Source organism: Ovis canadensis, chromosome 24, assembly GCF_042477335.2.
Source record: "Ovis canadensis isolate MfBH-ARS-UI-01 breed Bighorn chromosome 24, ARS-UI_OviCan_v2, whole genome shotgun sequence".
Classification (NCBI taxonomy): domain Eukaryota; kingdom Metazoa; phylum Chordata; class Mammalia; order Artiodactyla; family Bovidae; genus Ovis; species Ovis canadensis.
Window position 1 is genome coordinate 31,019,427 of NC_091268.1, and position 27,834 is coordinate 31,047,260.

General features: G+C 45.4%; 1 protein-coding gene across 1 annotated transcript in view; it reads left to right on the forward strand.

Annotated features, from left to right (window-relative positions):
- The window catches only part of XYLT1 (xylosyltransferase 1), a 348,193-nt gene that overhangs the window by 281,379 nt on the left and 38,980 nt on the right, over nucleotides 1–27,834 (forward strand). The window contains exon 6 of the mRNA XM_069570209.1: nucleotides 14,987–15,067. Within this exon, the coding sequence (XP_069426310.1) occupies nucleotides 14,987–15,067 (81 nt within the window). The remainder of the gene's footprint in view (nucleotides 1–14,986; nucleotides 15,068–27,834) is intronic.

Consider the following 27,834-nt stretch of genomic DNA (forward strand, 5'->3'; position numbering starts at 1 on the left):
TCAATCTATATCAGTCACCTAGAATACAGGATTTATATCCTCAAGAGTCGTCATCCTCATTATCATCATCATCACTGTTATTAGATAAGTTTGCCCAAGGTTTGGGGAAGACCTGGTAGCTCAGCAGTCAAGAATTCACCTGCAATGCAGGAATCACAGGTTCAATCCCTGGGTTGGGAAGATCCCCCAGAGAAGAAAATGGCAAACCATTTCAGTATTCTTGTTGGGAAAATCCCATGGACAGAGGAGCCAGGTAGGCCACAGTCCAAGGGGTAACAAAGAGTCAGACACAACTGACCGACTGGACACACACACACACACACACACAAGCTTTGAGAAGCTCAGTTTGCTCCATCGTACAATACAGCTCTTGCTGCCTACCTTTCAGAATGGTTCAAGGATCAAGTGAGTAGTGTATATTAGATATTTATAATATAACATACCAAGCACAATTCTTATTGTAGCTATGTTATAATGACTTGTTTTTTTAGTTTGAAGTTTGGCCCTTTCCCTGGTCCTTTTTTATTGTCATAAAATACATCTATCATAAAACTTACGGTTAATGGAGTTTAGCACATTCAGTGTCTTGCAGCCACCATTGCTGCCTAGCTGCAAACATTTTAATCATCCCCAAAGAAAACTCTGTCCCACTAAGCCGTCACTCTCCATTTCCCCTTCTCCTCAGTTCTGGCAATTACCAATCTGCTCGGTCTATAGATTTACCTATTCTGGACATTTAGCATAAATGGGATTGTACAACATGTGACCTTTTGTGTCTGGTTTCTTTCATGACCATCATGATTACAAGGCCCATCCATGTCAGAGCACGTGTCAGTGTCTTGCTCTATTTTATGGCTGAGTAATATTCCACTGTGTGAAGAGACCACATTTGCTTTACCCATTCTTCTATCAGTGGACATTTGAGTTATTTTCTCTTTTTACCTACTGTGACTAGTGATGCTATGAATATTCATGTACAGGTTTTGTTTGAACACCTATTCTCAATTCTTCTGGGTATCATTGTGACTTTTAACATATGTGGTTCAATTACTAAGAGAGAAAAGGAAGAAACAGCAAGAAGGTAAAGTAGGAAAAGAGAGATTTCAGCTTCTGCATCTGGGTTTCCTTTTTCAACTAACCTCAGTTCTTTGGGAACCAACCACAAAGAGCTTTGTTGCCACTTTGTTATTGAACTCATGGGTCTTGTAAATAGCCCAAGGGCCATGTGTCCCCCTGGGGAAAGCCCTGATGATTGTTAACTGGTGTGCCTGGGGAAGCCAGCCAGCCATCCTTCCCCTCCCTCAGAGGGAATAAGCAACAGGAGCTCTGAGACAACCAAACACCTACTGTGTGCCAGGCACTGGGCTGGGCCTTTTACACAGGTGATCTCATGAAGTCTTTGCCCAAGTCAGACAAGGAAACTGAGGTGTAGAGAGATAAAGTAACTTACAAGGTCACACAGCAAGGAGGCAAAGAGGCAAGCTTTAAACCAGTCACTCGACAGAGTGACGTCCCTGCAGGACCGTGGCGTACCAGGCTGCCACTCGGCTGGACTCATCCCAGCTGGAAGCCTGCCAGGTGTCTGCCATCACGAGCTTGGCGATCCCATTGCAGAGGCCTGGCACAGCCTCGGGGATTTCATTCAGCCTTTGGCCCCGTGTAAATTAAGTGACTCGTGGGTGCTAGACACTGTGTCAACCCAGCCTTTCTCAGCTGGGCTTCCTGGTCTGAACCTCAGAACACGGAAGTTGATCAGAGTGACTATGTTCTCGGTTCTTACAAGGCTGGAACATAACTAGAACCATTCCTGATGCACAGAGGGAAGCTAATCCAGGACATACAGTGGATACCCTGGGTACCAGGGATCAGTTCTTACAAGGATGTGGTCTCAGACCATCACTGTGTGTCTCCAGGATCTGGAACAGTACCCAACACATAGCAGGTCTAACAGAAATACCTGCTGAATGGATGAGTAGGGATATAGTGATGTGAACGAAATAGACGCGAGACCTCCTCTCATGGAGCACACACTCCTGTCTTACAATTTACAGTTTGGTCCTTTTCTATAATCCAAACCATTTCAATATTCAAGAACCTAGCACTGAAAATAGTTCATCAATGATCAGTGAACTTGTGCTAGACATTTCCAGCATAGCCATGTGTGAACAGATCTTTGGAACATTCCCGGATCTATTAATTTTTTAAGTCACACTGTATCAGTCACTATAAGAAGCAAAGGGAAGTGGGACTAAGGCATTAACCCCTAGTAAACATGTCGGGGTAGCTGTAAATGAATAAGTTTTACCCAACAAGTGGAATGCATGAGTTCACAAATAGTTAAATAAAACCGGGGCTTACGTTATCCCCATTGAAATGGAACCATACGACTCAAAGTGATACCAGTGGTTTGAAAAAGCTAAATTCATGGCTACAGTTAGAACTCAACACAGTTCCGAGTACAGAGGAAATGCTCAGCAAATGTTGAAGGAAAAGGAGAAAGGAAGGAAAGGAGGGAGGGAGAGACAAAATGAGGGAAGGAAAAAGGAAACGTAATTACATTCCCAGTAGTAACCCAGCTAATACTTATGAAGTGTTTCCTGTGTACCGCGCACCCAGGCTAAGCACTTAGCCTAAATGCGTCAGCCCTTTTATTCTCAGAGCAACTCTAGGAAACACGTCCTACGGTGAGTCTGTTGTTCAGAAGACAACAGAGCAGCTCAGAGCACTGTATCTGCACGAGGTCTGACGGTCAGTGAGGGCAGAGTCCAGTCGGTCCTGCTACTGAGGTTTAGTCAGATCCTCTAACCTGCCCACCTCCTTCCCACCAAAAAAACAAATACAATCCGAGCTGGCTGTGTTCCTTAATGATGTTTGAACATTTCTTTTTAAGCTACTATATCTTCTTTTCTCAACTAAACTTCACTCAAAACCCTAACACAGCTGGCAGTGCCTCCTTGCTGAAGAACCTCGAGTGAGGCCCCATCGGCCCAGCAGAGCCCAGGGCTGACAGATGCAGCTTGAGAACCACTGATCTATACGATGACATCTCTTTTAAAACATTTCCGAAGTTTTCTGTCTCCAAGAATTGCCAAATGCCTACACAGAGCCCATCTCCTCTGTTCAGACAGCCTGATTTCTTTCTTACATTCTCATCAGCCCCCTGAAATAACGCAGACAGCCTTGGAAGTCCGTGGGTAAAGAATACACTGGGTAGGAGTGATGTGTATGACTCTTGGGCCAGGTCATGTTCACGAGTCTGAAGATGTGGGTGCAGAGTCATTAGAGGATTAGAGGTTTATTTAAATCAACTTCAAGGATGGAAGCGGAACAGATAGTGCGGGGCGTGGAATTCACATCTGCTCACTGGTTAAATAATGGTCTTTCAATGCCGGCCTATAGGAGCGTGATATGATAGGATGTGATTGATGCGTGCGTGCATAGTTCATTGACCAGAACAAGTCACCCATTTGCTTGGGTAGCTGGCACATAGCAGGCTCCACATAACCAACCTTTTAAAGGATTAAATGAAAACAAATTAGAGTCGTTTCTCAGAAATGAGTTGTTGTTTTTTAGATGGGAGAATTATCAGATATAAACTTTGAAATGCATATTTTGGTAAAGTTCAGTAAGGATATTTAAGTATATTTTGTGATTTTACTTTGCTTTATATTTCTTATTTAAATTAAACTTTGAGAAGAGGAAAAAAAAACAAATACACTGGGTACAGCATTTCCTGATCCTTCAGAATCTTTCATGAGCCAAGAATCTGTGTCTGCTTAAAATTTGCAGGAGCGACTACAGCATTTGTCTTTCCGCGGAGGAGTACGTAGCTTCTCTTCTCTGTTGCATCTTGACTTTGCTCCAATACAGACAGTCTAGTGAGCCTGGCAGGCTTCCAACGTGCTCAGGGGACAGTCGTCTGTCCTCTGAGCTAAGTCTCACCCCAGTACTGAAATCTGAACTGACCGAGCCCTAAAATTCTGAGAGGTGGAGATGCTTTTTGTATTCCACCCCCAGCAGAACAGACTTTAGTCCTAGAGAAGTAATAATAATAACAACAACAATAATGATAGCTAACATTTTAGCCTTCTGGGGACTAAGCTACCCAGCCTAAAGGGATCCCTGTTGCTTTCCCCTGTCCACCAGCCATCACCCCACTTCTGAAACCAGTTTCTGTATCATCCAGGATTGTTCAGTGGCTAGCAACAGTGTATGCCCTCTGATTTCATTTACTCGTCATAGACACCCTGTGTAAAACAATGGACATACATTGTACATATAATTACATGCATTGTACATATAATTACATACATTGTACATTGTACAATGTAGGCATTGTTATCATCCTCTTTTAAAGATAAGGAAACTGAACTTGAAATAGATGAAATGACCTGCCAAAGGCCACACAGCTCATAACTGGTGTAACCAGAGCTTAAACCTACACCTGTCTGCATTATTTTAACCACTTCAAATACTGATGTGTTAGTCTTGGTGCCCTGAGGACACCTCTCCGCTGAATTGAAATAGATCAATTACTACCATAGGTCATTTACCATCATTTGCACCCAGGAGAATGTGAAATGGTATAAAATACCTGTTTTTAGCCATACACACAGAGGGAAAGTTGAACTTACCAATAGAGTTTAATTAGACTTCCCTGTAGCTCAAATGGTAAAGAATCTGGCTGCAATGCAGAAGACCAGGGTTTGATCCCTGGGTCTGGAAGATCCCCTGGCTAGAGGAAATGGCAATCCACTGTAGTATTCTTGCCTGGAAAATCCCATAGACAGAGGAGCCTGGCAGGCCACAGTCTGTGGGGTTGCAAAAAGTTGGACACTACTGATCAGCTAATACACAGGGAGCTAAGTCCAAATTGAGTTTAATTTGGTTTCACACTAATTAATGCTCTCTTATCTTTATCTTATACTTGCATGTTCAGTCGTGTCTGACTCTTTGCAACCCTGTGGACTGTAGCTCACCAGGCTCCTCTGTCCATGGGATTCTCCCGGCAAGGACAGTGGAGTAGGTTGCCATTTCCAACTCCTAGGGATCTTCCTGACCCAGGGATCCAACCTGCATCTCCTACATTCAAAGGCGGATTCTTTACCACTGCACCACCAAACCCTTCAATTTATACTCTAGTCCTTGCCGCTTGAACTAACACTGAGCTGATTCTTGCAAAAGTAGGCATGAGTTGACCAGGCAAAGATGTAAGAAGGGTGTCCCTAGCATAGGGACAGTGTGGATGGGCCCTCATTCTGGAATGCAGCACGTGTGTGGAGCAGGTTCTATCGTCCACTCTGAGACAGGCATGAGGATCCAAAGAGAAAGAAGCATGTGGCTGCTAGAACCTGCCCTGTTTCAGGTCTGTGCTAGACACTGATGAAATAGAGATGAATCAGACAAGGTTCATGTCCTCAGCTAGCATACTGTCAAGGAACTAGAACACACATCACTTACATTACTGATAGGAATAAAAGCAGGTAAGTTTTAAAAGGTCACATTTTGGTGGAAGATTGATAAGGAGTGGGAATGTCTTTCCTCCCGTATTTCTAAGCCAAGGATATAGTGACTTCCTTCTGAAAACTTCCATTCATTGAACATTCCTGTGGGCCAGGCACTAGGGACGTCATACCCCTAACACATAGGCAACTCAGAGACCATTGTCATGCCCATTTTGCAGATTAGAAAACTAAGACTCAGGGAACCTACTTAAAATCCAATGGCAAGAAAGTGGCAAACATCAGAGAGAAATTTCTACCAATGCTTTTCCAAAAACAGATCTCATTGCAGCCAAGTTTTGGCTTTCCCACTTACATGACCTTTATTTTTAAGAATCAATCTTTTGATGTCCTCCCAAGGAGGCCTTGTATCTTCCCCCTCAAAATGAAATCAAATAACTGGCTGTAATCAGTCATTATAAAGGGATGCAGAATTTAGTTAAGCAAATATTCTGCTCATTTGAGAGGTCTTGTGACCTATGAGGAAAACCAGATTTCAGAGAGTTGAGATACAAATAGACTTCTCTCTCTCTCTCTCACACACACACACACACACACACAGCTGAATGGTGATTCACTTCTTCATTTGTGATTCCAGCAGTGTTCTTGGATCAGGCTTGGCCTCTGGGTGCTGATTCTTGTCAGTTACCTTTCCATTACAGCCATCTGGAGAAAGAGTTGATGTGTTAAGAGTTCCCACTGATAGAATGTCAGATAAACTGCCAGTTAGAATGGCTGATGTGTGCTTAAAATGAAAAATGTGTGTCTTAGAAATGTTCTGTGAAAGTGTTTAAGAAATGGCTTGCCAGTTCCTGCAAATGCAATGAGCATGTTTTAATTCTGCATGGTTTTCGCCAGTCACAAAGATAAATCCAATTAAAGGCAATTGGGTTTTATATCCAGGAGGTTATCTAGCTTGCTGTCTGCCTGTGTGGAGGAGAAGAGTTGTCCCCTGGTGCCTTTGTGCTTTAGTCCACCTGGTGTCTTCCCCCATCCCAAGAGTCTCCCTGTTTGTCGACCTCCCCTGCTGTCCCTACTAGACGACAGGGACTGTGGCCATCTGACCCATTGCAGTTCCGGGGGTCTGGCATCTGACCTGCCAAAGTGGGGCGTTGTGTTTCCCAGGAGAGCAAACAGAACTTGCAAAGTTTTGGAGTCACGCAAGAGCACCGAATGATTCTAGAACTTCAAGTTATCCCGAAGACTGAAAGGACAGGGCCAGCCCATGACCCACTTTGCAGCCTCGCTGAGGAGCTGGGACACTGTCCTGCAGGAGATGGAGCATCACGGAGGATATTAAGTCAAAGAAGGGGTGCGATAGGCTTATGTTTTACATCTTACAACTCCTTTCCCAAGGATGGATTAGAGAGCAGTTTGGAAGCTGGGGCGGCATTTTATCCAGTTCACTTGTCTTCAGGTGCCCAACTGTGGCTGTAATTATACCCATGGGATCCAGAAAGATTCCAGCATCTAGCTTTCCCTGTATCCTTGGGTCTTTTTCAAAAATTTTTTCTTTAATATTTGAAATTTATTTATTTTTGTTTGCACTGGGTCTTTGTTGCTACACTCGGGCTTTCTAGTTACAGAGAGCAGGGCTCCTCTATAGTTGCAGTGTGTGGGCTACTTGTTGTGGTGGCTGCCCTTGTCGCGGGGCACAGGGTCTGGGTACAGTAGTGTTGGCTTCATAGTGTTGGATCGCGGCTCTAAAGCATGGGCTTAGTACTTGTGGCACACAGGCTTAGTTGTTCTGCACCATGTGGGATCTTCTCTGACCAAGGACTGAACCTGTGTCCCTTACAGGGGCAGGTGGATTCTTACCAACAGTACCCCCAGGGAATGCCAGCACTCGTGTCTTTGCAGTGGAAATCCACTGCAATCAAATCGAGCGTTGCCTTCTCTTATCTCCAGCTTCCTTTGCCCTTGCCTCTTCAGAGAACCCTGAACTTGGCCTTTCCTTTCATTGTTCTAGAGTTCTAGCCTTCCTGAGAGATTTCCTAGCAGGCAAGAAAACTTCACGAAGGTTCAAGAGTGAACCATCTGGAAAGTCAAGGAGAGTGATGGCGGTATCTCTCCTCCACCCCCAAAGAAATAAGCCTTATGGATAAAAGGGTCTAAATCCATTCTTGAGACAGAGTGCAGTGAGAAGGATCAGGTGGCTGGGCTCAGATTGTAGACAAGAGCCTCAGAAAGGCCCACACCCTGGACAGAAGGCTGATGGGCAACAGAGTATGGGTATGTGTGGCAGAGGTCCCCTTGGAATGAAGCAGGGGGCTTCAGAAGGTGGCTGTGGTTTCCTGGCTCTTTATAAAGAAACGGAGCACATTTCTGCAGCCTATTTACCGCAGGAAAATGGGATTGAAAAGAGTCTGCCCTCTGAACTTGGGTGATACGGTCTGAACCTCCGCTTCACCTCTTTTAAGACGTTGGCCAAACTGTTAAATCTGGGTGTCCCGCTTCATTCACATATAAGCTAGTGCCCGCTTGATAGGGTTACTGTGGAAAGGAGGAGGAAGAGCACTTAGCACGTTGCAGGCAACAAAAGGCACGTTCTCTGCACTGTTTTTATGAAGCGTTTTCTCACTGCCCAGCATCTCCTGCAGATCAGAGACATAGGGAACAGCATTCCTGGCAGAGGGAACAGACCAGGCAAAGGCACAAAGTGGACGTCGTGCTGTCTGCCTCCATGGGCAAAGCCCTGCCTGGGGGGCAGGCACTCTGCTGGTCTCGGCAGCTGCATCTGTGAGCCGTATTGGCTGGTGCTCCCCTCGGGTGCTTGTTAAACATGCCAGTGAATAACTGTTGAGTACCTACTGTGTGTCAGATCCTGGAGTAACAGAACAGAATTAGACCCAGTGCCTGCTGGCCTCATGACTCTAGCCAGCCTCCTGAAAAGCCCAGTTGTGCCCAGTTGAAAATGGCAGGCATGGAATTTTCTGCACCCTCCCCACCCCCCACCCCCACCCCTTGCTGCTTGACAAAGGTTCATTTGGATCGCACTGGTTGTTGGTACCTTGGGGAAGCCTGGCCGGCCTGCTGAAGAAGCCCGCCAGCCTCCCCTGCTCCATTCCCTTCAGTTTCCTTCTTCCTCCGCATCGCTGGTGGCAGCTGGCTCAGTTCCCATGTAATGATGTGAGCGCCAGCCATGCCCTCATGAACAGTTCCACATCTGGGAATTTAATCCTACAGAATCTTACCCACAAGTGAAAAGATAAATGTGTGATGACGTTCATAAGAGCAATACCTGTATGGGGGGAGGTGGGTGAGAAAGCAAGCTAAGTGTCCATCACTAGGGGATTGGCCATGCCCATTCCATAGGCGTCTGTGCAGCCACTGAGAGAATGAAATCTTCCTATGTGTGCTGATTAGACAGAACATGACGCATCATTACATCAAAAAGTCACGTGCATGCACGTTCCCATCTCTGTAATTAAAAATACATGTAAACACTACAGCATCTACTTCCTAGGGTCATCAGGAGCCATAAGTGGGTTAATAGGTGCTAAGTGCTTAGAACAGTGTCTGATCCACACAGTAGGCACTCAAGTGTTAGATCCTGGAGGAGGGCATGGCAACCCACTGCAGTATTCTTGCCTTAGAGAATCCCAGGGACAGAGGAGCCTGGCGGGCCACAGTCCATGGGATTGCAAAAGGGTCAGACACGACTGAGTGACTAAGCACAAGTGTTAGATACTATTTTTACCTCCGCTCTTATTTCATACTCTATCTTGCTCAGTTATAATTTTAAAAGCACAGGAAATGGTTACAATTAACCTTCCCACTACTGTGGTTTTCTGTACTCTTGGGCTCCTCATAGAAGGATGGAAGATGACATTTCTCCTAGGGTCACACAGCCCTTGGCAGATCCATGTGCCTGGGGTCACAACTTGTCTTGATTTTCCCAGAACTGTCTGATTTTAAAATGAAAAATTCTGTGTCCTGGGCACCCCCTCAGTTCTGGGAGCATATGACCACTCTCCATATCCCTTTGGGGGCCCAGTTGCTTTAGGAAGAATACAGACAAGGCATCATTATTGCTTTTCATATATTAGGAGAAAACATAAAAATAATACATATGAATGGAATATTATTTAACCTTATAAAGGATGGAAATTCTGACCCATGTAACCACATGGATGAAGCTTGAGGACTGTGTGAAAGAAATCAGTCACGAAAAGATAAATACTGTATGATCCCATTTACATGAGGTCTTAGAGTCTGACTGCTCTGAATATTCACAGAGACAGAAAGAGGGATGGTAGCCAGGGGCAGAGGGGGAAGTGGGAGTTGTTTAATGGATTCAGTTTCAGTTCTGCAAGATGAAGAGAGTTCTGGAGATGCATCGTGGCGATGTTTGCACAGCAGCATGAAAGTTCTTAAGACAACCAAACTGAACCAACTGAAAATGGATAAGATGGCAAATTTTATGTTACGTGTGTTTTGCCACAATTTAACATCTAAAATATAAAATAAATTTTAAATATTTTAAGTATTAAAATAAAAAGGTGCATCCACTACCACAAATATGGTTGCATGCCGTAGTGCTAAGGTGGTATTTAAATTGAACAGCCATCGGAAATAACTGCACAGATGATACCCTCGTGGGAGAAATTGGGGAAATAATGTATATTCTGAGCTCAGACTGAAGGCGCCTGAGTCCTCAGCTTGCGCTCTTCCACAGGCCTCCATCCACTGCCCCCAGCCACATTTCTGCTCCACAAATGGCCCACCCACTGCAAACAGGAGGGCTAAATCCAGTGTCCTCTGGGGTCTGGGCATGCCTGGCAGCATCAGTGGTTTGAAATCCTGAATCCTGACATTCACGATACTCTGCGCTAAGCTTGGCCTTAGCACTGTCAGCCTCACCAGCAGCCACGGGTACCTGGTAGCCGGGGCTTAGCGTCTGTTACCAGGAGAGCGGTGCCGGGCACAGCGCGGTGGGTAGGAGGGACCCGGAGGAGGGCAGTTAGCTCGGTGTTGTGCTCCTTCCAAGTGAGGCAGGGCAGGCCCACCATCCTCACCCTGCCACAGGCTGCCAGCAGACAGGCTGGCCTGGGACTGGGCTGGGCACCCGTGGACCTGAGAGCTATACCCCTCCCTCCTGTGTGTCTTCACGCCCAGAACCATATGCACATCAGAGACAGGGGACAGTGTGGTGACCTCTGGGAGCCAGTTCCTAACTCTGCCACCAGCTGGAAGACTGTAGACAGGTTCCCTCCTGTGGGGCATTTCCCAAACCATGCTCTGCAGAACATTGATGGGTATGACGCTCAGAAAGCCTTCCAGGTTCAATTCAGGTTGAATCTTCTACTGCTATCCCCAGTTCAAAATGTCTTAAGCTTCTGATGTTCACAATGGCAGTAATAATACTATTAAACAGCAGTTAACCTTTATCAAAAGGCTTATATGGGCTGGATGCTACTTCACGCATCTTACATGCTTTATTTTATTTAATACTCCCAACACCTGAGGCTTATGGAGATGAAAGTAACTTGCCTGAAGTCTGGGCTCTCAAGAAGAGACCATGGGGAGAAGATGAAGGAAAGAGGAAGAGAATTAACTACCAATATTCATGCTCGGCTTAAAGCAGCGCTTCCTAAACTTTAAAGGACACACACATCACCTGGGAGTCTTGTTAAAAGGCACATTTTAACTCAATAGGTCTTGGGTGGAGCTGAGGTAGGGCATGTCTAACAGCAGTGGGCCGATGCTGCTGGTCCCAAGACCAGGCTCTGAATGAGGAGGCTTTGGAACACTTGAGTTTTCTCTTGTGCCTGAGATGGGATTCATTCCCTCATCCATGCACTAATGCATTCATTCATCCGTCCATTCATTTGTAGATGCCATCTAGTAGCAAAGAACTGGAGCTTTGCATTTGGAACCGGGTTCTAATCCCAGTTCTGCACTGTTCAGTCAATGGGCGTTTTCTTTGGGCCTCAATTGCCCATCTATAAATGGGAATGAAACACATTTTAGAGACTCTTTTGTGACCATTAAATGTAGTGAAAGTGAAAGAAAATTTATTAAACATAATAAATGGTAGCAAAAGTCTGCCTTGGGGGCCCAGGTCATGGTGGACATTCCATAAATGGTGATGCTTCAGGAGCTTATTTTACTACTCATGTGTTTATTTATTCCTTTCAAGCTAGGTTTCTAGATGGTTCTAATAGATTTGTTTACACTAAAACAAATGTATTTATTAAAATAAATTGTCATATATATTTACTTACATATTTCCATAAAGATGTCCCAGTAGCTCCAAAAGCTATAGTGATGGGCCCCAGGGTCCCCACCATGAGTGCAAGACTGGTCTGCCGAAAGGTGGAAAGAAATTGGGGAGGAGACAGCCGCACGTTGATGAGCTGCACAGACCACTCGGCAAACGACTCCACCAGAAAGGAGGAGTGAGAACTGCTTGTGAAGGGGAGAGAGCCAGAGACTGGGTGAAATGACAGCCAATCCCAAGCTGTTGATTATCCAGAGGGAAATAAATATTACGTAGGCAATTATCAACAGGCGTCTGAAAGCCACAATAGGGAAACCTGGTCCCCAGCCTGGTCCCTGCAGCAGGGCTCGGCCACGGGCTTTATTTGGCATGCAGGGTTGGCTCTTCACCCAAGGAGAGGGCGGTGGCCCGGTAACCTTCATGTCCAGCCAAGCCAGGACCCGGCGCTGTGCTTTGAAAATCGGCTTTACCCACAAGCTCTGGACCTGGAATCCGCAGCCCCCTCCCCATCCGCCTTCCCTCCCCGAAGATGTCATCTTTTGAGACGATTTCATGTGGAAGCATCGCTAAGTAAATTCGCTAAATGCCTATTCATCCCTGTCAGATGGGGATGCGGTGAAGCGGTAAATGTGAAAATGGCCCCAGCTCGGGGGCTCTGAAAGGCGCTTTCTGGGGCTGCCAAATGGAGCCGCAGCCGCTGACCCTGGGAGGCCTGAGGCTTCGCGAGAGGGGGCGTAGGATCCCCGGCCCGGCCCCTCCAATCCTCCCACCAAGGCCTCTGAGAGGCCCCTGTTTATTATTCCTGCTGCCAGGGACCCATTCAGAGGTTAACTTGTCCCTGTATTCATCGGGAGGACAATAATGAACTGTCGCGGAGAGTGGCGAGGGGGTTGGTAAATAGGCACCGCTAAGCCACGGAGCTGGAACGGGCCTCTGTGATTTGGAAAGAGAGGTTGCTTAATTTCCTTTCCAGGCTGGTTTAGTTTCCACCTCTCCAGGACCTTCAAGAAGCCCTCTGCCCACCACTCTCCATCACTGGGCGTGAGGCACGCCTGGGCTTCACCCTGCCCATCTGCGGAGATGCTCCACGTGGGCACGGACACGTGGGCTTGGCCTTTTGTCTGCGTCCCCAGGCTTCACCCCTGTGCGTATCCGCAGGGCTAAGCTGTCTGCGTTTGCGCCCGTGTGGATTTACCTTGTTGCAGACACGCGGGGTTTTTCTGGCGTCCGCCAGCCACTAGAACGGCCGGTTTTGAAGTGGCTGATTTCCACACCAGGATCGACTGTCGGCAGTGCTGGGTTCTGCTGCAGCGTCTCTTAACTGCTCTGTCCCCCTCCGCTGGAATTATGAGTTGGTCAACAAGAGTTGGCCAATCAGAGAGCAGGGGCTTGGCGTGGCGCGACTTCGGGTGATGCAGGGAAACGAGAGAGGGAGGGATGGCTGGGGGCAGCCCGGACAGGCTGGTGAGAGGCCAAGAGCAGAGCACCTTTCATTTATTGTGCACCTACTGTATGCCCTTCATGCACCCAGTATACATCAGCATGTATATCTACTTTGTGCAGGGCAGCCAGGTGAAGGCTGTCACTCAGAGGTTGAATGACTTACCCTAGGACATACAACAGGATCAGGAGTGGAGCTGAGACCTATCTCCAGCCCGTTCTGCTTCCAGAGTGCAGGCATTGCTTTCTGGGGCACCCACCTGCTCTTCCCAGAGATGCACCTTCACCTGTTCTCCCAATTTGAAACGATGGTTAACCCTTTCCTTCTAAGTAAACCACCCCCAGCAGAGAAGCTGATGATAAAGGAGCTGTCACTTCAGCACCATTTACCTGTTTGGGTTTATTCAGCGTAAGAGGCGACTGCGTTTCTGGCAGATGGAGACCCGTGTGACTGCCTTTTAAAATACTGTCACAGCTGTATGCACAAGCTGATTAGCTGTGACTACACTGCTAGTGCTGAGATTGATGGCGATAAATTTGGGATAACAATGCTGGGAACGATGTCACCTGTTTGTATTGCACTTCATATTTCTTAAAGCTCTCTCAATCAGTAGCCCAGGGGTTAGGGAGGATTTAGCATTCATTCATTCATTGATGCATTCGTTTCTCAAAGTGCATTTGAAAGCATCACTTTAAACTCATCTCACCTTTAGTCATCCCTCATCCAGCAAGCATTGCTGTACTTCCTACTATGATGACTGTACCTCCTACTATGTGCCAGTGATGAGCGAGTTTGATTAGGTTCTGTCCTCATGGAGCTTACATCCTAATGTAAGCAAATTTAGCCCTTTCAGATGGTGATGAGATCATATGTAAATAGAGTGATATGTTAAGTGAAGGGGAGCGGGTGCTGCTTTAGGTTGGGGGGCCTTTCTGATGAGGTGACATTTGAAAAGAAATCTGGATGACAAGAGCAGACATAGAAAAATATGGGGCAGAATTTCCCAGGCAAAGTTCAGTTCAGTTCAATCGCTTAGTCGTGTCTGACTCTGTGCAACCCCATGGACTGCAGCATGCCAGGCCTCCCTGATCATCACCAACTCCTGGAGTTTACTCAAACACATGTCCATTGAGTCGGTGATGCCATCCAACCATCTCATCCTCTGTCATTCCCTTCTCCTCCCACCTTCAATCTTTCCCAGCATCAGAGTCTTTTCCAGTGAGTCAGCTCTTCGCATCAGGTGGCCAAAATGTTGGAGTTTCAGCTTCAGCATCAGTCCTTCCAATGAATATTCAGGGTTGATTTCCTTTAGGATGGACTGTTTGGATCTCCTTATAGTCCAGGAGACTCTCATGAGTCTTCTCCAACAGCATGGTTCAAAAGCATCATTTCTTTGGTGCTCAGCTTTCTTTATAGCCCAGCTCTCACATCCATATGTAACTACTGGAAAAACCATAGCCAGGCACAGTGAGTACAAAGGCCCTGAGGTTACTTTGTACCTGCCACCGAGGTATTCACTGATGTCTTACTGTTTGCCAATCCCAGTGTTGGGTCCTGGGGATTCCAAAACAAGTAAGACATTATGCTAATTCTCAAGGAGTTCACAGAATATGGGGATGTGTAGGAGACAAACATACAAACAGTCCATTTTAGCATACTTTGGTAAACTCGGTGATGGAGGTCCATGAAAGAAGATGCCTCATGCACCTGCGAGGTATAAAAGAAGGAGGGGATGTGGTTGCTGTGACAAAGAAGGGAGCCAGTCACAAGTGTCCATGGTCTCTGGAGGGCTCTGACTTTCCTCTTGATTTGCTTCCACAGGACAAATGACCAGCTGGTGGCATTTCTCTCCCGATACCGAGACATGAATTTCTTGAAGTCGCATGGCCGGGACAATGCAAGGTAGTAGATCTTCCCTCTACCCTTGTGCAAAAGATAAATGAAATCTGAGTCTTCATTTGGGGGCTTCCTTCTAGGCTCGTTTGATGCAACCAGAAATACGTTGAGGACGGGAGTGAGGCATGGCACAGCTGGGCCTTGGCCCTTCCTGTGCAGAATCTGAAGTGGTCTCTCCCGACAGTCAGAAACAGAGAAAACAGCGAGACATGTGTCTCATCATGTCATATCAGCATTTTCATGAGCCCGTGTTCTCATTATGGCAGCCCTCTGAGGAAAGCAGGGTAATCATTTTATACTCATTTTATTGGGAAGAAGACTGAGGCCCAGAGTTCAAGTTCATGATGTCCCCAGATCATACATTCGGTTTGCCAGTCATTCGGCAAGTATTCACATGGGGCCAAGTGTGTGCCAGGCACCCTTCTAGAGGTGAATGAGACAAAATCCTCACTCTCATGGAATTTACTTTCAAGCAGGAGAGAGTCTCACACCAGAAGGGAGTTGGAGTCAAGGAAACCAACTTCCAGCCCTGTGCCTTCACCGTTGCCTCATGCTTGCTGCCTAAGTTGTGGGCAGGGATTTGAGGCAGCAAAATCCTTTGTGCCTCTCTCACTTAAACTGAGCAAAGCCGAACAGCATCACTACAGTCCCCCCTCGTTATTGTTGTTGTTCAGTCGCTCAGGCCTGTCCGACTCTTTGCAACCCCATGGACTGCAGCACGCCAGGCTTCCCTGTCCATCACCAGCTCCCAGAGCTTGCTCAAACTCATGTCCATCGAGTCGGTGATGGCATCCAACCATCTCATCCTTTGTCTTCCCCTTCTCCTCCTGCCTTCAACCTTGCCAGCATCAGGGTCTTTTCTAGTGAGTCAGTTCTTCGCATCAGGTGGCGGAAGTATTGGAGGGTCAGCTTCAGCACCAGTCCTTTCAATGAACATTCAGGGTTGATTTCCCTTCGCTGCTGCTGCTGCTAAGTCGCTTCAGTCGTGTCCGACTCTGTGTGACCCCCCAGACGGCAGCCCACGAGGCTCCCCCGTCCCTGGGATTCTCCAGGCAAGAACACTGGAGTGGGTTGCCATTTCCTTCTCCAATGCATCTCTGTGGCCAGAGGTCTGCTAGAAGGGCTACAGTCTTGAGCGCCCTCTGTAGGAGAGATCACATGATCGGCTTCACCATCTACACAGAAAAAACATTACAAACCCACTCAGGATCACTGTGCCAGCTTTTTTAAAAGGCTTATTTATTTTTAATTGGAGGATAATTGCATTACAATGTTATGTTTGTTTCTGACATACATCGACATGAATCAACCATAGGGCTCTGCCATCTTAGAACCTTTTTCTAGCGTTGAACTCAGAACTTAATCTGACGGTTCACAGGATAATTTTAGCATGTTAATGTGTTCTGTTTGGCCTTGGTGCTGGTTTTGTTCTGTTTAATTCAGTGCTTCATTTGAAAATTAATAGCCCCATTTAAAAAATAGCAATATTTCCAGCTCATCTGAAAAGATCCACTTATATGTCCACTTACTCTGTGCCTGAATTTTCTCATGAAGGTTGTGTTTTTGTCTTAGACAAAGCCCGTGTTCTACAGGACCCTGCAGTCCTTGCTGCCCTCTCCCCTACCTGGCCCCATTGGCCCTTCAGTTTGCTCATCTCTGCTGTCGGTATCCACCGCTGCTGCTGGAGGTGTCATTTTGGCTGGCTCTGTGATCCACTTTGCCCAGATATTCACAGCAGGGAGAGACAGAGGCAAGCAATGGGCTCCATTTCCCGAGTTTCCAAGAAGTAATCCCCAAATCCTTGGGTTGCATCACTTTCCTTAATTTTGATTTTGACTTCATCCAACTGTCTGTTGGATTCGTCTTGTCCAACTGACAGTCTGCGTTCTTTACATTTAATAGCAACCCCCAGACTTGAAGATGCTCTGTAAATTAGCACAGATTAGTATAGCATGTTTTGGCCACTAAGCTGGACAAACCTGGGCGGATAAAGAAGATATACACTGTAATACAGTATAGCCACATAGCGTTTTGTGTTCCTGATAAGTGCCTATCACTCCACTGGCCCCTTTTCACACAGGATCCAACTTTATTTTTATAGTCTCTCAGATTCCATGGAGGTGGTAAGTTATCAGAACTAGCCCAGATTTTGGTTCCCCACCCTTAGATAGATAATGAAGACCCTTATTCCCTTCCAGATAACTTATAATACATGGTTTGTGCAAAGTTACATCATGAGGAAAAAAAAATCCGCTGTAAGTTGATAAACTTGTGTGTAAATTACATCCACCCTAGTATTGTTGTTTTAGCCTACTCAGTATTTATTCTCTGTCTGCTCTTTCCAGGCACTGTGCTAAGAACTGGGTATGGCACAGAGGTTAAGACTGTGAATTTTGGGAGTCATAGGGGGTTGAAGTCCCTATCTACCATGTCCTGGCTGTGTTGCAATGGACTGGTGACCTAACGTCTCTGAGCCTATTCCCTTATCTGTACGATGGAAATATTAATGGACTTATACTCATGAGATCATTGGAAGGACTGAATGAGATGCTGTGTATAAAGCATTTGGCACATCATAAATGCCCTATGATGGTGATGGTTGTGGTGATGGTGATGGTGGTGGTGATGGTGATGGTGGTGGTGGTGTCATTGATGATAAACATCAGACTGGAATACTGCAGGCGGGAGAAATAGATGATGTACAGGCCAGGGTTGTGCCTTTGGGTTTTGTGAGTATGTCTTGTCCAGTTGATGTGCCTCCGGAGTTGACAGGTGGTACCCAAATGGCACAGCAGGATACAGGGCAGGATAAAGACTCAGGCTCAGGAGATATTGCTTGCATCTCCCTCTAAAACCCTAAAACCCAAGGCTCTCTGGACAGAAGAGCTCACAAGTTCCAACATTCATGCATGAGTCCTCAGCCAGGATTCACTCACTTAGATGAGTTAAGGATTTAATAGTAAAATGAGCCATCAGCCACCACTTTGGCAGCTGGGGCCTCTCTGCTGTGGGAACAAGCCTAGCCACGCGCATCTTCCCTTGTCTCACCCACAGGGGCACCCTGGGCGAGCCTTGGCTCTGGTTCTGCACTGATTGTGTGTTAGGAAAAACTCTTTTTTTTTTTTGGTGGGAAATGACAGAAACTCAGCTTAAACTTGATTAAAGGGTAAAGGAACTTATTGGATGATTCAAAACATTAATGTCTGACTTTGGACATAGCTGAATCAAGCAGTTCAAATGATATCGTCAAGCCCAGACTCTGTTAGTTCTTGTAAAAATTATTTCTTATTGGTCTGGGGAGGGTTAAAATAAACACAGCACATCAAGTAGTCAGGTAGTTCACTAGCAGAAATATTGTTTTTAATTGAGGAATAACTGACATATTGCTTTCAGGTATGAAAGTCAATGTGTTTGTTGCTCAGTTTTATCCAACTCTTTCTGACCCCATGGACTGTAGCCCACCAGGCTCCTCTGTCCATGGAATTCTCCAGGCAAGAATACTGAACTGGGTTGCCATTTCCTTCTCCAGGGGAGCTTCCCAACCCAGGGATTGAAACTGGGTCTCCTGCATTGCAGGCAGATTCTTTATTGTCTGAGCCATAGCATTCAATATATGTATATATTATAAAATCACCACCACAATATGTCTAATTAATATCCACCACCACCCATAGTTACAGTTTTTAAGAACTTTGGAGATCATAGCAACTTTCAAATATGCAATATGGCATTATTAACTGTGGTCACCGTGTTATACATTACAGCCCTCGACCATATTTATTTTGTAACCGGAAGTTTGTTCCTTTTGATCACCCTTAGAGGATGAGATGGCTGGATGGCATCACTGACTCGATGGACGTGAGTCTGAGTGAACTCCAGGAGTTGGTGATGGACAGGGAGGCCTGGTGTGCTGCGACTCATGGGGTCGTAACGAGTCCGACACGACTGTGCGACTGAACTGAACTGAACTGAACCCTTTAACTTAACTTCCATCAGTTCTCTTTCCCTTTGTGCTGGTTTAATTTTCTGGCTTCAGATGGTGACCCTTCTCAACATATTAGCCTCGTTTTACTGATGAGGAAACAGACTCAGAGAAGTGAAGTGACTTGCTTAAGCTCACGCAGCGAGGGCAGGGCTAGAACTCAGGCCTAGAGGAATGTGTCCCCAGAGCCCAGACTCAGAATCCTGCATGATCCAGCCTGTCTATGTTCAGCTCCTGCTTTCTTCCAATATTCTGGGTGGCTTCGGAGCAGCCACTCTGCTTCTCTGGGCTTCGCTGTGTTGGACAAACACAGTGGTTGAATGAGATGATCTCCAAATGCCCTCCCATTCTGATGTTCCATGCTTCAGGACCAGCTCTTGCGAAAGACAACGTGATGGAGGCAGAGAGTTTAAAAGACAGAAAGATGGAGAGGGACAAAAGCAAGCGGTGAGATAAAAAATAGGCCACAGGGTGCCTCAGTCTCTAATTCCACGTGGTTTCTAATAGCAGTTTCGACCTTCTGTCCCTAACTCCAGTCTTTAGCAGTCAATGTGGACTTCCAGCTCCTGCTGCTAAGAGATGGCATAAAGGCAAACTAGTATTTTAATAGCTACCCAATTGGTCCTGACTGTTCCTATAATTAAATGAAGGAGAGTGTAGTGTTCACTTTATTTCCTTGTTTTCCTCCAAATATCAAGTAGCTAGATATATTGAAAGACATGTTAGTGCAGTTATCATTTTCCCAGATAATCTCTGCAGGGCTAGCAAAAGCAGGTGCCCTGAATTGGCAGGTCTTGGCAAACATCCTCAGGAACTCCTGGTTTCTGCTCAGAGAGCATCAGAGAAGTTCCCCCAGATCTTGGTAGACTGATCAAGTCTCAAGAGTATGGGGCCCCTTACAGGGAGATGGAAAGAAAAAATTATTTCCCTCAGCCAGAATAGAGTTTCTGGGACTTTCTGGACTTGGTTGGTCTCAGTGCTCAAATAATTCAAGGTCTCTAGGGTCCCAGTGCTCAGTCTTGGGGCATAGTGTGGAGTATTGGTAAGAGCTTGGCCCTGCAGTCCAGACACCTGTGTCAAAATGCCAGCTCAGTGTGTGATAGCCAGGGCCCTCTGACAAATGGCTTCGATTCTCCATGCCTCCATGTCCTCGTCTTTATAATATCCAGACATGGGGGGATTGTCTGGATCGCATAAGATCCAGTGATGTGGGGATTGTGGAGGACTAAGTAACCTCACAGACCATAGGAAGCATCTAGCCAGGTGCTTTTGAGTGTGTTATCCCATTTCAGAGATGAGTACAACTGAGGCCTGCAAAGTTGCTTTAACTTGCTCCAGGTTCCACACAGCTGATATTGGAGCCTGGTTTGGTCTGACTGTTATCACCCCATTTTAGTGACTACATCTGAGAGGACCTGTTGCTTTGAGTTCTTAGGGTATGCAGCTGAAAGAGCAAAATTCTACTGATGTTAAGCAGAATTATTTTTTAAATGAACAAAGGAGGAAAATCAGCCCATCCCCTACTTTCTAGAGTCAGCCTCTCCTAAATTGTGTTCCTGACACACCAGTGAAATGTGAGATTATTTGGGGGAGTTCATGAAGGAGTATCATGGGAGAATTTGTATTTAGCTTATGTGCATCAACAAAAATTTATATAATTAATCCAGTACTTCACAGCTATTATGCTTAGAATAAGATTAAGTTAAAAAAATAATAACAGTTGAAGCTATCTAAAGTTGGTTTAGAAAAAAAAAAAAAATTGCGGGCAGTCCCATACAGACTTCATAAAGCCTATAGCATAGCTGTTAAGAATCCAGGTTCTGGAGCCAGACTGCCAGAGTTCACATGCTAAGCACTCATCAGGTGTGTGGCCCTGGGTAAGTTAAATCAATCACTTGTGCTTCAGATTCTTTATCTGCAAAATGGGAAGATAATAAAGCCACCCACCTAGAACTACTGCAAGAATTAACTGAAGGGATATGTGGATAAGCTCTTGGAATAGTTAATTATGCATGTTAAGTTGATGACGGTGGTGATGATGGTGGTGGCTATGGGGACAGAGCTGAAAAAACCTTGAAGATGGTATGTGTCCACATGATCAACTTTTAGAAACACTTTTTACAATTCTTAGAGAAAGAACTAGCATTTCACATGTAGGAAGCCTAGACCAGAAGGAAGCTAGGAGGGATCCCAGCTCTCAGGTCTCAAGTGGCATAAACAAGTTTCTTCCTATTCCCAGGTCTAGGATCCACCTGCTAGAAGTGGTGGTCCCCCGCTGGCATCAGAATGGCAGCTAAGCAGATTCGCCAGCTCTTCTCTCTGACATTGAACTAATCTTCAGGCCCAAAGTTCCCTTGATGTATAAACAGGCAACTGTTTAACCAAAAGTTGGCAAATCCATCGAGAGCCTGGCCAGGAACCTCCTCCAAGCAAATCTGCTTTCAGGAGGCCTGTTGGTGCCAACTTGCTTATCAGGAGAAGAACTCTCTCCCCATCTGTCTTATAGCACCATGATTGATGGGAGGAGATAATTAATATCTCGTCTCCAATGGGGAAAGCAGATTGCATTCCCCTCTCTCTTTTCTTAAACCCAACTGGCGAGTTTATCACTGTTTGCGTGTTCTCTTTATTTAATCCAGTTATGGCAGCCATGTCAAAATAAAGCTTAGCATCACACAGGCACCCACGTGAAGCTGTGTACACAGCTCTGTGGGCCTCCTCCTGAGTTTTGAGGTCAACTTTAGAATTTTTCTTTTATTGAAACAATACATGTCAAAGCTAGAGCAAAGACTAGAAGGAAGGTTTGTGCAGTGTTGTCTCTGAGATAAAGAGTATGTTTTTTCATTTTCTTTTTTGCTCTATTTTTGTGTTCCATGCCTAGGGAGGCCTACATTACTTTTATAATTAGAACGTAATGCAGTAGATATTGTTTTCAAATTTGTGTGAAATTTAAAATAGGCAAAATCAATTAGTCCTCAATGAGCCTTTAAACTCTCAGAGGCACAAGCTGATTCAGGCCCTGAGTACTATAAAGAGCATGGGTCACCCATCCTGGGGTCCTTGGTTCCAGGATTTGGGCCCTGACTGCATTTCTGCTTAGGCTGGTTTTTCTTTCATTCCTGAATGTGAAACTCAAGTCAACTTTCTTCACCCAGAGTGTATGTAATATAGCGTTTACTGTGTGCCAGAGACTGTCCTAAATGCCTTATAGATATTAATTCTTTCAATTCTCACAATAGTCCCATGATACAGTTATTATCATGCCCATTTTCTAAATGGGAAAACTGAGGCTAGAGAGATTAAACAACACACAGCTTGGGAATGGGGAAACAGACTTGAACGCAGGTGGTCTGGTTCCAGGGTCTAGACTCCGAGCCACTGTGCTACACTGATTCCCTAAGTATGTCCATCGTGGAGTTTCCTGCCACGTTCAAGCCACAGGTTCTTATGGAGGACATGTTCCTTCCACCAGTCAGGTCAGACCTGCCTCTCCTGCGGCTGGTCTCCTCTTTCCCTGTAGCTCTCACTCCCACCGCTTTAGCTTCTCTTCACTCATTCGGGCTCCTGCACATGCTATTTCTGTCTCCTATAAAGCTCTTCCCCGCAGCTCTTCAGATGAGTGATTCCTTCTCATCCCTCTTGTCAGTGTCGCCTCCTCAGCAAAATCTTCCCCAACAATCTTGACTAATTAAGTCCCTGTCTCTTTATTTTCTGTCATGGCACTCTGTTTTCCTGTATTACACTTATCACAAATGTCTAATTATATGTTCCTGTATTTTGTAGCTCTTTATGACTACTTACTTATTTATTAGAGCAGTTTTACAGCCTGTGGTGAAGAGTGTGGGATCCAGAGCCTGACTGCTAGGTTTGAATCCCTCCCCTACCACTGACCAGGTGTGTAGCCTTGGGAAAATTACTTAACCTCTCTGCATCTTTGTTCCTTCACTTGTAAAACGAACTCTCGTAGGACTGTGATGAAGACTAAATGAGAGAATATACGTTAAGTGCAAGGAATGGGACTTAGAAAGTAGTACGTGCTCAATAAATGATAAATATTATAGATTTACCTCTCATTCTAGAAGAGACAGAAGGACAGGGCTCATGTCCATCTCCTTTACAACCATATTCTCAGCACATAGACTTGGAGAGCTGCTGAATGAGCAAATGACCCAAGCTCTTTGGCTCTTCCAACTACTGCGGAGTAAGGACCAACAGATGACTCCAGCCCAGGTCAGGAAAGGGCATAACCCATACTGACATGTGAGAAATGGCCAGTGGATCCCTTATGGAGCTGCCAGTTTAGGAACTTAATGACCTGAATCCTCACTGACTTGGGCCTTGGAAAGATGGGAGGGTTTCATTTTTGTGGTTCTCAGACAGAATCAGGGCGCACATGAAGCTTGTCACATCTGCCACCACAACCAAGGGCATCACAGGAGACTCACTATGCAGGCACTGGGTTTCTGTCCTTGGTGCTGAAATGACATTGCTTTTCAGACCATAAAGGGTTTCTCCTTAGCCCTGACGTGCCCTACACATGCCTGTCTACAAAGTCCTAGAATAGAGAAGAGGAGCAATTGAAATTTTAATTTTCCACCTTGATGATGGAAAATGTTAGGTATCTTGGTGAACCTTCATTCAGTCATGTCCAACTCTTTGTGACCCCATGGACTGCAGCATGCCAGGCTTCCTTGTCCATCACCAACTCCTGGAGCTTACTCAGGCTCATGCCCATTGAGTTGGTGATGCCATCCAAACATCTCATCCTCTCTCGTCCCCTTCTCCTCCTTCCTTCAAGCTTTTCCAGCATCAGGGTCTTTTCCAATGAGTCAGTTCTTTGCATCAGGTGGCCAAATTATTGGAGCTTCAGCTTCACCATCAGTCCTTCCAATGAATATTCAGGACTGATTTCCTTTAGGATTGACTAGTTGGATCTCCTTGCAGTCCAAGGGACTCTCAAGAGTCTTCTTCAACACCACAGTTCAGAAGCATCAGTTCTTTAGTGCTCAACTTTTTCTATAGTTCAACTCTCACATCCATACATGACTACTGGAAAAGCCATAGCTTTGACTGGATGGACCAAGCACTTGCTAAGTGCTGAGCACTACGCTAAGCCCTCTCCATATAAAATATAATCGCTTTAAACTCTGTGAGACAGGTATTGTGATGATCACTGTTTCACATAAGAAGCTGAGGTGTCTTGTGTTCAGGTTGCCCAAGGTTAATGGCAGATCCAGGACTTGTACCAAACAGTCTAGCCCCAGAGCCTCACGTTTGGCCCCCGTGTCACGTGGCTATTTTGTGTGGGCCCTTCACTAGCTGGCTGACTTCTTACAATGTGTTTTCATGCTTTGCTGCATGATTTTGTGTTTAAACTGAAATGCTTAGGTTGTACTTATACTAAAGAGTAATCTGGGTTTGGTGACATATCACTGGACAGAAAAAGAGAAGAAGTATTTTTACAGGCTGTGTGACTTTGGATGACCTTGGCTCATACATCCTCTCTGGGCCTCAGTGTGTTGGGGATTTTTATCTATAGAATAGTTATATTAACTAATTGCTGAGATTTCTTCTTGCTCAAACATGCTGTAAAATCTGAGGGGCAGAGTTCTTCCTTTCAGAATTCATTATACGACAAGACAGTTCTGGAATAATTCCACACTTGATGAATATGCCGAGATTGTAGCCAGAGAATTAACTGAATTGAGAGATTTCTTTAGTGTCTGTCTTTTCTGGGGCCATTTTCAAAGGCTACAGATTACTTTCTTAGCTAACTTTTTCTCCCATGGGGGAGATTCAGAACCCCTCGCCACCCTCCATCTGATTAACTCTGATGCTCACCTGGTCCTTGTGATGTCCCAAGTAGAATCATATTTAGCTATGACACTGTCCCATATTGTGGCAGTAGAGACAAATCTCAGGAAGACAGACAATTCCTGAGAGCCCAGGAGATAAAATCAAATGCAAACTATCCCATGTTTGCCCTCAAGTAACCTGTTCTGAAGACAGAAGTTCCTTGTGAGGTTTGGCAAGAAGCCTCTTCCAACCAGCAATGAGCCGTTTTCTCTTGGTACATTCATTTCTGGGCACTGTCTTTTTGAGGAAGAGTAAGTTCTCAGATCCTTCGTTTGAGTCCTTTTGGAGGGACCCCAGCAAGTTGGGATGAAGAATGGGAAAGTAGTTAAGCTCTTGCACTGGATTCATTCAGACCTGAATTCAAGTCCCAACCTGATCACTATGTGACTTTGGAGAAATTACTTAACTTTCCTGTGATTCAGTTCCTTCACTTGTCAAATGTGTGGAGGTAGATGGGAGGGAGGCTCAGGATTGGGAACACGTGTTGATGTATGGCAAAACCAATACAGTATTGTAGAGTAAAATAAAGTAAAATTAAAAATAAATAAATAAAATGGATAACCAACAAAGGAAAAAAAAAAGAAAATTTTGATACCTGGTTAACCAACAGCAGCTATGTCCTTATTGCCTGACAGATATGGATGTTATTCTTCCCTTTTTTCATTCACTCAACAAATATTTACTGGGCACACGTTGTATGCTAGGCACTGTGCTAGACACTGCTCTAGGCACTAGGGATACCACAGTGATCAAAAAGAGACAAAAATGGGGAAAGGATAGTTAGGGAGTTTGAGATGGACATGTACACACTGCTTAGTGTTATGTGTCAGATGGAAGGGGAGCTTGGGGGATAATGGGTACATACATGTATGTGGATGAACCTTTTCACTGTCCACCGGAAACTTCACAACATTGTTAATAAGCTATACCCCCAAAGAAAATAAAAAGTTCAGAAAAAAAGACAAATATTTCTGCCCTCTTGGGGCTTATGTCCAGTAGTAGAAAAGGCAATAAATGAAATAGATACCTTGTGCATTGTATTAGAAAGGGAAAAGTGCTATGGAAAAAAATAAAACACCAAAGGAGGCTTGGGGAGGGTTGTCATGTCTATGAAAAAGGAACTGATGGTTGGGTCAGCCCATTGTTTGGGTTGAGTCTTACTAAACACTTTGCAAGGAATTTTGTAAATATCACCCATCACGCTTTTGCAGCTGATTTGGGAGCTTGTCAGAACAGGTGTCGTGGGCTCATCCTACAGGTGAGGCAACTGGCATTCAGAGAGGGTGAATCAGCCCCACACCTCAGTGAGTGCAGAGACAGCATTGGCACCAGACCCTCTTCGTGTCTGTTCTTCTAGGATATCTCACGTTGACCCTAGGTTTCCCAGGTAACTAGGTCACCTGGAAACAAAACTAAAGAGGGGACAGCGTCACTGGCCATCTTCTGTGTAACCGGCCTCTTGCTGCACACCTTCCCTCCATGCCTCAGGTGGGAGAGCCGTGTGCCTTTTCCTGGTGAGCCAGCATTGATGAAAGACTCACCCAGATGTTCACAAACTTACTTTGGTTTCCAGCCTTTACCTTTTCAAATTACGGTAAATCCGCACAGGGGAATAAAAAGCAAAATCACTGCCTAAACAGCTTGATTGTTTTTGCCTGATAGATTCCCACACTCTGGGCCTCTTCCACCTTCTCTCAGTCCAGACCTAAGTTCCTGGTAGCCCCTTTCAACCCAGGAACTTTTCTGAGACCTGGGCAATATGTGATCTCTATTTGCTCATAATTAACTAAAGCATGCTTTTGCAGCTTATCGGTTTTGAAGGGAGTAAGCCAGTAAGTACAGCAGTCAATCTCCCAAACGCTGTAAATATTTTATTTTGGAGATTACTGCATAAATATTGTATTTGGATATTGCAGTCTGGGACATCACATTAAAATTGCAAGATGATGCTGTTATCCAATTTAATGGAACATGAAATTAAAAAGCTGGTCCATGGAAAGAAAAATTTTGCATGTCATCCCACCTGTATTTCTTCTCTCTCTCTCCCTCAGTTGTCTTGATTACCATGAAAGTTTTGATAAAGTATCTAAAATTTAAAAGGTTTAAGCACAGTTTAGTGTACCCCCCGGACATTATCATCTAATTGGCACCAGCCAGAGTCGAGATAGGATTTTCTTTTCCTTGCCTCTGTGTCTTCCTTCAGTGAATCAGTTACAGCCAAGTTTGGTGTCAGTAAGTGCCATTGTGAGTGTATTGAAAACCTTTCACCAAGTCGCTCCCCAGAGAGAACGTGGCTTTGCTAAGGATAGTGAATTTTACACTTGGAAAGAAAATGTTAGGGAAAGGTCAGGACCAGGGACATTGGAAACCTGGGTCTTCTGGTTGGCTTCTGCCCTGTGTGTCTTCAGAAAAGTTCTCAGCTTCTTCTGGGACCCCATGCATCCCTCTAGTGCTTGCCCCACAGCCTCTTCCTCGGTATAAAAGTGACTTAAGAATGTCACAGCTAAGTCCCTTGTTGTTCAGTCGCTAAGTTGTGTCCGACTCTTTGCAGTCCCGTGAACTGCAGCACGCCAGGCTTCCCTGTCCATCACCAACTCCCGAGGCTTGCTCAAACTCATGTCCATCAAGTCAGTTATGCCATCGAATCATCTCATCCTCTGTCATCCCCTTCTTCTATTGCCCTCAATCTTTTCCAGCATCAGGGCCTTTTCCAATGAGTCTGCTCTTCACATCAGGTGGCCAAAGTAGTAGAGCTTCGGCATCAGTCCTTCCAATGAGTATTCAGGGTTGATTTCCTTTAGGATTGATTGGTTTGATCTCCCTGCTATCCAAGGGACTCTCAAGAGTCTTCTCCAGTGCCACATTGAAAGTATTAATTCTTCAGCACTCAGCTTTCCTTATGGTCCAACTCTCTCATCTGTAGATGACTACTGGA